The 16,361-nt window shown below is 37.9% G+C and overlaps 1 protein-coding gene across 1 annotated transcript in view; it reads right to left on the bottom strand.

Moving 5' to 3' along the window:
* Positions 1-6,365, bottom strand: part of LOC111872183 (out at first protein) — a 220,603-nt gene extending 214,238 nt beyond the window's left edge. Inside the window, exon 1 of the mRNA XM_023865810.2 lies at positions 6,183-6,365. Coding sequence (XP_023721578.1) covers positions 6,183-6,290 — 108 coding nt within the window. The 5' untranslated portion in view covers positions 6,291-6,365. The remainder of the gene's footprint in view (positions 1-6,182) is intronic.
* Positions 6,366-16,361: the final 9,996 nt, after the last annotated feature.

Here is a 16,361-nt window from a genome sequence, read left to right as displayed (position 1 = left end):
GGGGGCTGGGCGTGGGGCTAACAACTCCTCACCATAAAAAATAATCATGTTACGAAAATGAGCACATAGCCTTGGACCTGGACGGATCCTCTGGATAAACGACTTAAGCTAAAGAAAATGGACATAAGATTCGGTATGTGGAATGTTAGAACTATGTATAGGGCAGGTTCGCTCAGGGCAGTGGTGGAATAAATATCAAAATATAACTTAGATTTACTGGGAGTACAGGAGGTCAGATGGGGCGGGGGTGGCACTGGACCAGCAGGCGATTATACATTTTTCTATGGAAAGGGGAATGAAAATCATGAATTAGGTACAGGCTTTTTGTACATAAGAGAATCGTATCAGCAGTTAAGAGGGTAGAATTCGTTAGTGATAGGATATCATATATAATACTAAAAGGTCGCTGGTGTCATATCATTGTTATGAATGTTCGTGCCCCAACAGAAGATAAGATTGATGACATAAAGGATATATTCTGTGAAGAACTAGAACATGTATTTGATAAATTCCCAAAGTACCCTATTAAATTTTGTTTTAGGAGATTTCAATGCCAAAGTGGGGAGGGAAGACATTTTCAAACCAACGATAATGGAATTATAGTACTAAACTTTGCCACATCAAAAAATCTTACTGTCAAAAGTACAATGCTCCCGCATCGCAACATCCATAAATTTACTTGGACATCTCCCGATTGTAAGTTACACAATCAAATAGACAATATTTTGATAGATAGCAAATTATCAATACATACATACAATATCATTACAATGTCGTGAATATAAAATCTTAGCCTTTAACAACTACAGCGCTGTGTCTGAATTTATTGAAATATTTACAAATTATTGTAATTAGTTTATTTACAAGTGTGGTTTAAAAAACCTTGTTAAAATCTAGAACCATTCGGTTTGCATCCCTTATACTGCCTCTTTTTAAAGGAAGATGAGATGTCATGGTTCTGTTGTTTGCTGAATAGAACTCTTTAGGGTCATCCAGTTGTTCGGAATGTGCTGGGCTGTGTTGTTGTTGTGTATAACAATACGGTGTGGCCTGAACAACTGGATGACCCTAAAGAGTCCTATTCAGCAACAACAGAACCACGACATGGTAGATACTCATCTTCCTTTAAAGGGAGGCAGTATAGGGGACGTGAACCAAATTGGTTCTATTGGTCTAGATTTTAACAAGGTTTCTTAAACCACACTTGTAAATAAACTAATTACAATAATTTGTAAATATTTTAATAAATTCAGACACAGCGCTGTAGTTGTTAAAGGCTAAGATTTTATATTCATGACATTGTAATGATATTGTATGTATGTACTGATAATGACCAAGCACATTTTAATAGTAGGTTCTGCACGTATTGATACGACCTTCTGAAGAAGGTTGCTCTGACCGAAACATGTCAAGGATGAAAGATTAAAAAGGAGAAAAACACTTATCAGTTACACTGGCCAGAGTTCATAATCTTTCACAATATTGCTACTGTGATGGACCAGGATTAACCAAACCAAATGTCAGCTCAACTCTTTTGTGGCCTATAATATGACTCATTCTTTCACCTTTCTTTCATTTTATTATATAGAAGTGTTAAGACACAGCAAAAATAACCGCATATTATCATCATCAAAGTGGTCATGTTTTCAGATGCAGGTGGAGCTACATGATTCGACCCTCCATATCACAAGGCCAATATACATCTTTGCCTGGAGGTCCAGGTAACTTTGTCACAACCAAAAATGCTGTTACTGCTTGACTATGTCGCTTGGAATTTGTGAAAAGCAAAAGTAAGAATCACTAATTTGTTGGGCTGAACAGGATGATCCCCTCATGAATACCTCATATACACTTGCCAAAACCAAGTAAGTAAGGAGCCACCTTGGTTACAGTAATACCTGGGTGTTTGGTGAATGTTATAATGCAATGCACACACATAAAAATAGTTTAGACTTGTTGCAAAAACAAGTTCTGTCAACAGACTACATGAAATGCATTTACAGATTCTGTCAAGCAACTTTCAGTGAGGATGATCTCCACTAGGAAGACTACACAGCAGCACATCTTAATATTTCTGTTGCTACCAGTGCCCAAACCTGGGTCACTTCCAAAACTTAACCTTGCAGGCTCTTGGACAAATTCTGCACAAAGTCGACCAGAAGTACAGACTTAAACACACTGTTACTTTTCACAGGATGGGCACATTTCCTGCAGAGAGTTGGAAAGTACTGAGGAGAAACAAGTTAGCACTAAAACTTTGATAAACAAATAAAAACTTAGTACTGCAAGGACATTAGAAGGGTGAATAACACTACAGCAAAGAGAAATGCTGGTCCATGACAAATTATATTCATATTTAGGTACTGGCAACACTGTTGAACCTACATTTGTTTGACAAATTTCAGTGCAGGATAACTATGCTAAACAGGTTCATTTACTGTTTGTTGATTAGTTGGTTATCAGCTATATAAATGATACAACTATGAGATGTCAAATGAAACATGGCAGAATTGTTAATTACCAGCTCAGTAATTTGCATAATTTAATCACATAAAATTTAAAATCTGACGATGAATGGCACATGTATTATTCTACATAACCACATCATATTCTTGTCAATGTCATATTAAACTTAAAAACTGCACAATTCAGGCGAACTCTGATAATATTTCCCATCACCAAAAAAATTGAGGGAACTATACATTCTCACATCCTGTAGCTCCAGTCTTGCATCAGCTTTAACCCGAAACCAAAGCATGGAAAGGTCTGAACAAATAAATGAAACTGTTCACATTTACCTTGATAATTTCATATGTGCACTGTCCAGATAATGACAATCATCATCCTACATTTGCAGTTTCCCCTAGTCCCTCCAAGACAGTTCTCATATTCCCTTATATCCATCCTTGCAGAAACTGCAAACCTTTGAATGCTTCTTTATTTTTGAAGTATTCTTAAATCAGTGTGAGAAGTTGCTGATGAAATTAATTTTTATTTGTACCTGCAACTGAATGTTTACCACATACTGTACGATCACTGTTTGAGGGAAAATACGTCCTCAGTAAGAACACATTTGTGTAAATGCACGACATGACCTACCCTGTACAACAGGCATGTCAAACTCAACTTGTACAGCGGGCCACCTCAGCCCTATAAATAATAGTCCAGGGCTGCATTTCAAAATAGAAATATAGATTAGATTTTGATACAAGGAAATTTAATTCTATTTATTATTTAGGAATAATTTCAATATAATTACCTAAAGTCACTTATCTTACAGTTTTAAAAAAGCAAGAGAATGCCATTTTTGACAAGTATCAAACAACTTTTCAATATGTAACAAGAGAGATTACACAAGAAATTATGTTAGAAATAGCAAAACATTGAATTTCCTGCAGCCTGCTAATTTATGTCTGAGTGAGACTTTTTGTATTCTGGTCTGTTGGAAAATTGTCTTTACAAAAAATATTTCTATTAAAATTTTAATATCAATTAACTCTAAAAGTTGAGGGGCCGCTTTGTGGCTATGGGGGCCGCATGTTTGACACGGCTGCTGTAGAAGATATAATCCTTTCCTTCAAGCAGTATGTATAACTGCAAACTTGATTAAGGTCATGAGACTTACATCTGCCAATGCACTGTACATTTTCACCTTGAGGTTGAAACAGAGCTCTAGAGTACTGGCAAAAATGTTTCCATACAAGAAAAGTCACTGGGAGAAGTTATAGGTCATATGAAATGGAATGAATATTATGTACCAAAGAAATAAAACAAGTGACAGCTTGAATGATAGTGACAGAAAATGAAGCTAATTATTCATTTGGTATGGGACCATGCATTGGATGACACATAATATTGCCCTAGAAGAAAGGTGAGTGTTATAAGTATTTCAGTTAATTAAATCAAAATAACATCACATAAACTGAGAACACATACTGTAATGTTATAAATAGTTCCTGGTCTACAGGACTACCTCAATTCAAAGTTGAGCCACAAGACTAATCCAGTCTCAACCCATACTGTCCTTGTTCCTCCCTTATCACTTTCTTCATTATGGTTTTATTTCATCATACAGTATTTTCTGGTGCATTTTTCACTGAAGTTAAGAATTACATTTCAATTTAGATTGTGGCCTTCTGGGTTGACATCGAGCAGTGTTGTAGGTAGATATCTATGTCTCACTTAAACCTGCTGCCTCCATGTTGCCATGAAGACATTAGATTCCTCCAAAATGTTTGTATCCATCTACAAGATGACTACATGGTGTCATAACCCACAAGACCATAATCTGAATATGCACCCCCCCCCACCCAACAAAGAAAAACTCAAATCTAATGCAAGTAAATTTCAACTGACTGTACTTTCTCCTTATTACCCAGCACTCACTGTCAAATATCAGGGCTGTCTGCACTTCTTCCATCACCATTCTCAGAATCACTGGGATCTAATGAATTCACCCACCAGCCCCTTACCTAAGAGTCCTATACACCCCTTGAAAATAATTTTTATCTTCAACATAATCCTTACAGTGTCTTCAATCTCCAACCGTGACTTCAAAATCATCACAGGAATTAATGATGGAGCCTCATAACTTACAATCACTACCTGTCATTGGAAACTGAATCTCATTTGCAACAAAGCATGATATTACATATGGTTAATGATTCGGTATGGTTCAAAGTCACCATATGATTGGGTACCACAATTCTTGCACATTCAAATATGGTACACATCCAGGAACAAGGTACATAAAATGTATACAGAAGTATGCAGTCTATACAATATTCTGTATTTAAAAGAAAAGCTGACACTATCGTATCAAAATTTGTTTCTATTGACACATCCAGGAAGCGACAGTTTGCTCGTTTAATATGACGCATCTGCAAGACTTACAGAAATGGCAAATTATTGTTAAGAGAATGTTGTAAGTTAGTGGACATTAAGAATTACATCACAGCAAAAATTGTACTGGTTCCATATCACTTCTGTTACATTTCACAATAAACCACTGGATTAGCATCTGAGGAAACACTGAAACTAAAAGTCACATTCAAAACTAAACTATATAATATGGGTTTAGTTGATCACCATAAGCACACAGTCTAAGACATTGCTCACACATAGGGTTCATGCATTTGAATCCCACTCAGGGCATGTGCATATGGCACCTTCCTGTGTTTATATTCTCCTGGGAAGGTAGGCACCTTCCTGTGTTTATATTCTCCTGGGAAGGTAGAGGCCTAACAATGTGCTGGTCCCACAGCCAAGGAGTCCTACCAAATATCTACAAATAGTATTCCAAAACCAGGGTAATGGCATGCGTACACTGGTGTGTCATGCAACACTGAAAGAGAATATGGATATAATGACAACCTGCATTACTAATCTGTCTGCAGATTATAGTTCATTTTAAGATGCTTCCAATCCACCAAACTATACATTCTCACATGGTACAACAAATGGTGAAGGATTACGAGAGTAGGAATGGGAAGCTAACAATCATTGCCTAGTCAAGGTAATAACATTTCTCTGCAGGGACTGAGGAACACCACATATAAATATGAGTCAGCTTCGTCAGTTTCCAGACCGATATCCGAACCAAGAACCAAACCAAATAAAAGACCAGAGAGTTCTGCTAAACCAACATGCTTGGTTCTGCAAATGGTGATTTGGATAAATTATGAACGTGACATTTGACACTCACTGTAATATAAATTTACTGCCCTTCTTTATAATTGCCTACTACATTTAATAATACACAGAATATGTGATTGAATTTTATTATGATTTTTACCATCACCGCTTTTTATTCGCCACATGCTTTTGGAAAAGTTACATCTATAAAAATATTTTGCAAATCCATTATATAATCACCATTACGAGGAACTACGACTAAAAGGTCCCGTGTCGTTTTGCGTTCGGCTACGTTCTTAAAACTCGGGGTGCCTGTTCGGTGTCAACATAACCTTACCAATTTCAGAAAATTTCCTTCCCAACAATGCATACACGAGTACAATGATATGATTTTAAACTCTAAGGTGACTGTAGTGATCCGTTACAAGTAACACTCAGTCATGACCTTTCACAGACTTTTTACAATTTTGCATCGTCACGGACACGACTTACGTTAACCTCACAAACACCCTAACCCCACAGTACAAACAAATGTAGCTGTAATTTACCTGATTCTTCACATTAATTAGAAGCTGTGTGTCCCCAATATTGATGATGTACAAAATATAGAAGACGCCCACATAGCAGGCACAACTAGCACCACGTCCAACAAACATTTCGACATGTAATATCACACTATTCACTCCGCCTTACTGCCATGTACCTTCTATCCCACCAACTCGCCGTAACCAAAGCTGCACCGCAACTAACACCGTAACATACATGGCACAACAACCAGTAGAGAGCAGCACTGCACAGACGACTGCTACGCCACCTGCCGACCAACGACAATAAAAATGTCGCGCGCATTAAAATGCCATAGAACATAAGGGAAGGTGACACTGAAATATAGATATTTGTCCAGTTCATTGAGAAATAATTATAAATGCACTAACACCAGCGCCAGTCTAACATCAGTATTTTTTATACTACAGCAGTACTTTTTTTTTTGCAATGCTGCTGGTAACTGCGGTAATCAGGAACCCTAGCCTTTGATTTAATATAGAGAAGCCTGAACTTCTAAATACGTACAAAAATTTAGTTCCCACTTCACATGAATCTCATTACTTCTCCCATAAAAAGAAAAATCGGTTAATGCTGTTTATTTTGAGAATCATATGAAAAACATAAACATATTCTGTAGGCAAACACAACAGTTTTAGTATGTTAGAAGAGGTGGTACATAGAGAATCACTGGGTTCGAAAGGGTTAAATGACTGTTATGACAATCATTTTGGCAGTTATGAGCTTATAAACAGAATGATCAAAAGGTAGAGAAATAGAGGTGAGCACTATGCATCACTTTGGTGATTCAATTCATGATAATCACAATCGGTGGCAGATCAAAACAAATCTTGTCTTTGGACCAGGTAAAGGATGTATGGTAATGAAGAGTTCTGTCTTCAGAGATATAATGCCATGTAGTCTGTTGAAAGCCAACCAACGTTTCAGAGGAACATGTCACCTCCATTTTCAAAGTTGAAGAATAAGCCAAGCAAGAAAGCAGTGTGAAGCAAGTAGCAACACCCTGATGTATAAGAACAATTATTCAAAATATGTAAATTTGTTGAAAAATGAACTTATTAGTTTAACCCAATGTTCCCTAGTGTGGTGCCTTTGGGCACCATGGCGCATGCCAAGGGTTCTGTAGCTGTCCATGACTAACCTGCCAACTGATTCATAATACAGACTACATTGAGTACCTAGTTTAATTTTGATGATGTGATGAGGGTGCGTGCCCCCCCCCCTCTGGTGGGGACTCTTGCCACCCACCATCGCCTAGCACACTTAACAAAAACCCTGCTAGTTACCTTGTGAGTACATGGTGTGACAGTGAGTGGGATCTGGGCTGTGCTACTGAGTACAAGAAATGAATCATAATATGGTTCTCATCCCAACACTTTTTGCTTGCTTGGAGTTATATTCTGCACCAACTATGCTACTGTTTCCTCCAGAATGAGTGGGCGAAATGAGAGACAATAGAAGGAAATGTGTGGGTTTACTGGGCATTATTGGTATTGCAGTGTTGAAGAAATTCACTGTTGAGCATGGTTTCCAGACTTATCACTTTCCCTTTGACACTAACTATCCACTTAAATCTGAGTTCAGAAAGAAGGAAATTTGTTAATTCAAATTAAAACTATCTTCCCAGCAGTCAGTTTCCCATAGCATCTTTAGATCATAAGCATACCTTCTATAATGTGGCAATAACAAATAACCTTATATAAAAGACACTAAAAATATATATTTAATACACTAAGAGTGCTTGTTAAATTCTGTAAAATGTCATTAATCTTATTCATTCATTCCTTGTTGCAACATATTTCGGCCCCACATGGACCATCATCAGGCAAGAAGACAAAGTGATCTCCCCAATAACAAAAAATGTTGCCTGATGATAGTCCATATCTACTGTATCTCTGTGTCTTTCTGGTTCATAATTTGAGAGTATCTTTAAGAGTATATTTTCATGCGATCAATATGTCCATAACAATTCTCCTTTTGTATTCCTATGTCTTCCTTCAAATTACAGATATTTCATTCTCTTACATTGTAGGAGGGAAATTCCAGCCACTACTCTAACAGCACTCTTTTTTTCAGTTAAAACTTTTCATAATCATGTTTTATGTATTATTATTATTATTGGAGGGGGTGGGTTTCCCCATGCACCGTGACCAGTTGTTGAGATATTGTACATCCCCCTTTGATATTCTACCAGTCTCCTTACACTACCAGTACTGGTGCGTGCTATCAGCCCCATTGAGCCAACGAGGTCGGCCCTCGGTACCTTGATACTTCCCCCATCTACCAGAGGCATTGGAAACTACTTGGGCAGGTAATTGTTGCCTAATTTAGCTCAGAGGTCTCCTAGAGACATGAGGTTCTTTTATGTGCCTTAAATCTATGACATGGGACACACAGCTTAAAGTCCCTCCCGGAGGACTTGTTCCCTGAATTTTTCTGCCCTTAAAAATTCCACGACCTCCGTCGGGTTTGAAACCGCGTACCTTGAATCATGAGATGGGAACGTTACCCCTAGACTACGGGGTTGTCACACATATTACATATTTAGTTGAGGAACGTTCAAACAGTTGTGCTTCACTGAGTGTTAGAGGCAGTTACAATTCCCTAGATGCACCAATATCCCACAGAAAGTCTTTCCAAGTCCAAAATTTGTAAATATCTCTTATTTCAATAGTAGGAGCATAAAATTTTGTGTGCAGCAGTAGTTCTTAGAGAATCTACTGGCCCAGAGTTTATGCATATATCCGAAATATTTGGCATTGCAACATTTATACAAATATTTTTAATTGAAAAACCAATGTGGGACTACACTCAAGAAGCTGAAACTTTTACCTGCAACAAGCAAAGGGCTGTATTATAAGGAGAAAAATGAAACAGATTGGACTACTACTGGTGGAATAAAAATCAGATTTTTAACCTTTAAACACCATTACTCTTAACATGATGTTAGATTGAGCTGGCCAGAGTTTATTTAAATGCCTGCTGCTGGTGCACATTTAAATGCTCAATCCTGCTCTGTGCTTAAATGTCAGATCCTGTTAGGACCTCTACATTGTATTTAAAAATGCTGTGTCCAATACAATATTCATGATAAATGAATGGAATTAACTTTGTTTTTATCAGCAAAGAACATAGTGCAGCATAGTTTAATGTAAGATATGAAAATATTTAGACAAAAAAGTGATACTCTATTTATAATTGTTTCTTGTAATTTTGATGCAAACTATAAGAATTGTTCCCTGCTTCTTCATAGACTAGTTCTGCATTAAACAATCACTCCTGCTTCTAGCACTTGAAAAGTTTTCTCATTCTCTGGTGCCTTAAACCAGCTGGAAGCAATAAAATCATTTGGTTCTCTGCTGGCAAGTTCCACATCTTTGTTGTACTCTTCAGATATTTGAGTCTTTTGACTAAAGGATAGAAAAGTGAAAACATTGAAGTTGAAGAAAAGTTACAGTGTCTTTGTTCCCTCCTTCAGTGCAATACTGTTCCACTGCATTTGAGATAGAATATTTTCCTGTCTAAAGTCGTAAACAAACACATGTATCATAGCCGAGATACAGAGTGCAATCTCTTTTCTGTGAGTTCATGGTGAATTCGAATATTGTAGTTTCATATCATCACAAAATGACAATGATACGTTGTTTGGAAGACAGTGAATTTGAATGGCAACTGAAGTGCTAGATATGTGACTTGGGATTATGTATCTTCAGGTGCTTCAAGAGGTACCATACAAAGGTGAGATTCAGTTACAAGACGTGGGGGGTGAAACCTGTATACACATCAAGCAGATAACTACAAAATGGTATATATATTGAATTTTAATCTATTTAAACTAAATATAAACCATTGGGCATTCGCTTCTACTAGCAGAGTGTGCGCGGGCTTCCACTAGCAGAATTTATATGCCTGACTGTACAAATTAGTGTGAAAGCTGTTGTTGGTATTATGAATTGTTATATATTTTCCATTGCTAGGGGGTGGGACTAAGTCCCTTGTACTGCGGCCATTTCTGGCCTAATGTACCAGCCCCAGATGATAGTTGGGGGTGATTGTGGAGCAATTGATGGAAAGAAGATTGGCAGGGGAAACGGAAGTACTCAGAAGAAAACCTGCCCCAGTGCCACTTTGTCCACCACAAATCCCACTTGACCAGACCCGCGATTGTACCCAGGCCGAAGCGGTGGAAAGCCAGCGACTAACCGTTTGAGGTATGGCGCGGCAATGAACTGTTATAAGTTTTGGTACCTTTAAAGAATTTTATGTGCAGTCAGTCCTGGGGCTTGTTGCTTACTCTCATGTTGAAGTCTCCAACAATTTCGGCTGAATTACACTGTTTCTTCTACAGGGTGGATGCAGTTCAAACAGAAGCAATCCTATTTCTATTATGAGGTTGCTTTGCTCTGTATGTAATTATTTAACAGAAACTCTTTGCTTACCCTTCCCACCAAGCAGGCATACTTTTTCATAGCCCTGTTTGACTCTAGACCAGTGTTGATCAACCTTTTTAAGCCCAAGATCCAGTAAAATGTCTGAAAAAATTCTATGGACCACTAAGTTATGTAGGCCTATTTTTTTAAACCTATATGGTATTGGAGGGAAGCTTTGAATATATTGAATAAGCCAGCCGTGTCAAACATGCGACCCCCATAGCCACAAAGTGCGGCCCCTCAACTTTTAGAGCTAATTGATATTAAAATCAATATTAAAATTTTAGTAGAAATATTTTTTTGTAAAGACAATTTTCCAACAGACCAGAAGACAAGAAGTCTCACGCAGACATAAATTAGTAGGCTGCAGGAAATTCAATGTTTTGCTATTTCTAACATAATTTCTTGTGTAATCTTTTTTTTTTTTTTTTTTACATACTGAAAAGCTGTNTGAAAAGCTGTTTGATACTTGTCAAAAATGGCATTCTCTTGCTTTTTAAAACTGTAAGATATGTGACTTTAGGTAATTATATTGAAATTATTCCTAAATAATAAATAGAATTAAATTTCCTTGTATCAAAATCTAATGTATATTTCTATTTTGAAATGTAGCCCTGGACTATTAATTATAGGGCTGAAGTGGCCCTCGGTACAAGTTGAGTTTGACATGCCTGGAATAAGCAGTCGTGGACAGCTGAAAAGGGGTGGCCCTACAGCTTAGGGGTTGGCCGTGGGGCTAACAAATCCTCACCATAAAAAATTACTTTGTTACGGAAATGAACACAAAACCTTGGACCTGGACAGATCCTCTGGGTAAACGACTTAAGCTAAAGAAAATGGACATGAGATTTGGTATGTGGAATGTTAGAAGTATCTATGGGGCAGGTTCGCTCAGGGCAGTGGCGGATGAAAGCTCAAAATATAAGTTAGATTTAGCAGGAGTACAGGAGGTCAGATGGGTCAGAGGTGGCATCACAGCAGCAGGAGAATATACATTTTTCTATGGAAAGGGGAATGAAAATCATGAATTAGGTACAGGATTTTCGTACATAAGAGAATTGTATCAGCAGTTAAGAGGGTAGAATTCGTTAGTGATAGGATATCATATATAATACTAAAAGGTCGCTGGTGTCATATCATTGTTATGAATGTTCGTGCCCCAACAGAAGATAAGATTGATGACATAAAGGATATATTCTGTGAAGAACTAGAACATGTATTTGATAAATTCCCAAAGCACCCTATTAAATTTTGTTTTAGGAGATTTCAATGCCAAAGTAGGGAGGGAAGACATTTTCAAACCAACGATTGGGAATGAGAGTTTGCATGAAATTAGTGCGATAATGGAATTATAGTAGTAAACTTGACCACATCAAGAAATCTTACTGTCAAAAGTACAATGTTCCCGCATCGTAACATCCATAAATTTACTTGGACATCTCCCAATTGGAAGATACACAATCAAATAGACCATATTTTGATAGATAGGAAAGAGCACTCAAGTATACTTGATGTCCAATCATTCAGGGCAGCAGATTGTGATACTGACCATTACCTGGAGGCGGCAAAGGTTAGGGAAAGACTGGCAGTGAGCAAACAAACAACACACAGAGTCATACGGAAAGGTTCAATCTTCAAGAAATTAAATGAGGTAGAGGGTAAAGAGCAGTGTCGTGTTGAAATCTCAAATAGGTTTGCGGCTTTGGAAAACTTGGACACTGAGGTGAATGTTAATAAAACTTCGGAAACTATTAGAGAGAATATAAAAATGTCTGCCAAAGAGAGTCTAGGTTATTATGAACTGAAGAAGCATAAGCCATGGTTCGATGAAGAATGGTCAAAATTATGAGATCAAAGAAAGCAGGTCAAATTGCAATGGTTACAGGATCCAAGCGAGTTCAATGAGGATAATCTGAACAATATAAGATGTGAAACCAGCAGGCATTTCAGGAAAAAAAGAGGGAATATCTGAAAGACAAAATTGATGAGCTTGTAATGAACAGTAATAACAAGAATATTAGAGACATGTATAGAGGAATAAACGACTTTAAGAGGGGTTACCAGCCTAGAAGTAACTAAGTGAAGGACGAGAATGATGATCTTGCAGATTCCCACAACATTTTGAATAGAAGAATTACTTCTCTCAGTTATTGAATGCACATAGGGTCAGAGATGTTAGGCAGATATAAATCCATACAGCTGAGCCATTAGTACCTGATCCTAGCCCTTTTGACGTTGAAAGTGCTATTGCAAAATTGAAAAAGTATAAATCGCCAGGTAGTGATCAAATTCTGGCAGAGGAATTCTGGCAGGAGGTGAAATATTACATTCTAAGATTCACAATTTAATTACTTCTATTTGGCATAAGGAAAAATTGCCCGATCAGTGGAAGGAGTATCAGTTCACAAGAAGGGTGATAAAACTGACTGTAGTAATTTTCAAGGGGTATCACTGCTATCAACTTCATACAAAATGTTATTGAATATTCTTCTCTCAGGGTTAAGTCCATACATAGATGAAAATACTGTGGACCTTCAGTGTGGGTTTCGACATAACAGATCAACTACAGATCAGATCTTTTGCATCTGTCAAATATTGGAGAAAAAATGGGAGTGCAATGAGACAGTACATCAGCTATTCAAAGACTTCAAGAAATCCTGTGATTCACTTAGGAGGGAAGTATTGTACAATATTCTGATAGAGTTTTGGATACATATGAAACTAGTTAGGTTATTTAAAATGTGTTTAAATGAAACATATAGTAAAGTCCATGTAGGTAAACATATGTCTGTTAAATTTCCTATCCAGAATGGTCTAAAACAAGGAGATGCTTTATCGCCACTCCTTTTCAACTTTGCTTTAGTATATGGCATTTGGAACGTCCAGGGAAACCAGGTGGGACTGCAATTAAACGGGACACATCACCTGTTGGCCTATGCTGATGATGTGAATCTACTGGGTGATAATGTAGATACCACAAGGAAATACACACAAACTTTAATTGACGCAAGTAAAGAGATTGGCCTAGAAGTAAACACAGAGAAAACTAAGTATATGTTGCTGTCTCATCACCAAAATGCAGGGCAAAATCATGACATAAAGATAGGAAACAGATGTTTTGAAAATGTGGTACAATTCAGATATTTGGGAACAACAATAACAGATCAAAACCTGATTCAGGAGGAAATTTAGAGGAAATTGAACTCAGGTAATGCTTGCTACCATTCAGTCCAAAAACCTGTTGTCTTCTCGTCTGCTATCCAAAAATATAATAATTAGAATATACAATACTATAATTTTGCTGGTGGTTTTGTATGGGTGTGAAACTTGGTCTCTGTCATTAAGGGAGGAACATAGACTGAGGGTGTTTGAGAACAGAGTGTTGAGGAGAATATTTGGACCAAAGAGAAATGAAGTGACAGGAGGTTGGAGAAAACTGCATAATGAGGAGCTTCATAACTTTACTCTTCTCCAAGTATAATTAGAATGATAATGTCAAGGAGGATGAGGTGGGCAGGGCATGTAGCACGAATGGAGGAGACGAGGAATGCGTATAGGATATTGGTGGGAAAGCCAGAAGGAAAGAGACCACTGGGAAGAAGAAGGCATAGGTGGGTGGACAATATTAGAATGGATCTTAGAGAGATAGGATGGGATTGTATTGATTGGATTGATCTGGCTTAGGATAGGGGGCCAGTGGAGGGCTCTTGTGAACATGGTAATGAACCTTTGGGTTCCATAAAATGCTGGGAAATTCTTGAGTAGCTGCAGAATTGGCAGCTCCTCCAGAAGGGCTGAGCTCCATGAGTAACTAAGTAAGTAAGTAAGTAAGTATGTGGTATTACCAACATTTGGGATATACTGTGCCATTTATAACGCAATAAATCTAAAAGCATGTTTTGAATACATATAAGTCTGAAATGCATCACGATCTCACAGAAATTTCTCATAAACAAAAATATGTTTCACAGTTTTGAGGTGGTCACAAACCTTTTCAGAAATTCAGAATCAACAGAAATATCTTTTTGCACTAAAAATGATTCCAATGTTGGAAAAGGTGAATTTATCTGTCTTTTACATAACTAATCCATAACATCAGTTTCTTCTCAGATGTCTTTATTTTGGCGTAGGCATCAAGAGCAGTAAAAGAATTTCCCTGAGGGGAGAGATTTGGTTCAGTTAATTTAGGAAAAATGCCCGAAAGATAGGATAGTGCTAATAACCATGCTTTGTCAAAAAGTAGTAATGCAAAATCAAAATTACGTTCATTTAAAAACAATAAAACTTCGTGTCTTAATTGAAATAACCTTGTTTGTACTTTGCCCCTGTAAAGCCAGCGAATTTCTGAATTAAGCAAAAGTTGTGCATATTCACTGCACATCTCATCGCAGAGTGCGGAAAATAACCTGTCATTTAACTGTTGAGCCTTAATAAAATTAACTAGCTTTACAGCGTTGTCTAGCACGGTTCTAAATTATGGTGACATTTCTTTGGAAGCCTAAGCTTCCCTGTATATGAAACCATAAACTCAATTCATATCCTGAGCTACTTCCTTGACCATGCCTCCCTGTAAGGGCGCGAGGTCCATCCTAACAGAATGCCTTTTGCTCTGGGATCTTTACAACATACAGTGTGAAATTGCTGAAAACTCTATGGTTTCGCATTTGATGCAGGGATATGCTAATCCCGAGCTTGGGAATCCACAATCGATTGAATGAAAGTACTGTAAAATAATGAAAATTAGACATGTGATCACAGATAGTAACAGTGGAAAATATGCACACACAGAGACACAGAGAAGAGTTGAAAACAGAACGAGGCGTGTGTGCTCTGCTACGTGTAAAACCGTATTCGTTCATGTCTCCGTTTCTGTCCCTTTACTCTAGCGGTTGCTAAGAGATCATACAGCCTACGGTGTTAGGAATGAAGCCGTTTCTTTGGTACTTATAAGACCTACTGCCTTTCGGGGCTGCGGTATCTAATAATACGGAATACATACGATATAAAGGCAGAAGGAAAGAGACTTCTAGGAAGAACAAGACGTAGGTGGGTGGATAATATTAAAATGGATCTTACAGCCATGGGATCAGGTGGTATGGACTGGATTGATCTGGCTCAGAATAGGGACCAGTGGAGAGCTCTTCTGAACGCGGTTATGAACCTTCGGATTCCATAAAATGTTGGGAATTTCCTGAGTAGCTGCACAATTGGCGGCTTCTCAAGAAGGGCTCAGCTCCATAGAGTTAGTTATATAGATTACGTGGTTTTGTTTGCACAAAACAAAACAAACTCCGTGGTTTTATTCCGCAAGCGAATTATACCGACCGAGCGACCGCCGCTTGTCGGCGAAGTCAGTATCAACTTTAGCGGATAGAGGGTGTCGCGTGGTCAGCGCAACGAATCCCCAAGGCCGTTAATTTCTAGACCGGAGCTCCTATTTCCTAGAAATAGCTCCTCAGTTATTCTCACGGGGCTGAGGGGACCCCGTTCCAGACCCACTACTTGTAAGAAAATCTGGTGGCCCCGGGAATCGAACCTGGACCTCTGGATTTGTAGCCAGGAGCTCTGACCACTAGATCACAGAGGATAAGTGTTTTGTTTGCACAACCTGAATTTAATAATCGGTAAGGATAATTCAGTGTTCGTTGCTTGTTGTCCTCTTTCATTTTTTAGTTCAGTAGTTTAAAGTGCCCTAATGTTTTATTCTATTCGAGGCATTCAGAACTGTGAAGT

This window comes from Cryptotermes secundus, unplaced genomic scaffold (assembly GCF_002891405.2).
Source record: "Cryptotermes secundus unplaced genomic scaffold, Csec_1.0 scaffold593, whole genome shotgun sequence".
NCBI classification, from domain to species: domain Eukaryota; kingdom Metazoa; phylum Arthropoda; class Insecta; order Blattodea; family Kalotermitidae; genus Cryptotermes; species Cryptotermes secundus.
The sequence above is the reverse complement of the archived record's forward strand: the minus strand, read 5'-3'. Positions and strand labels throughout refer to the sequence as shown.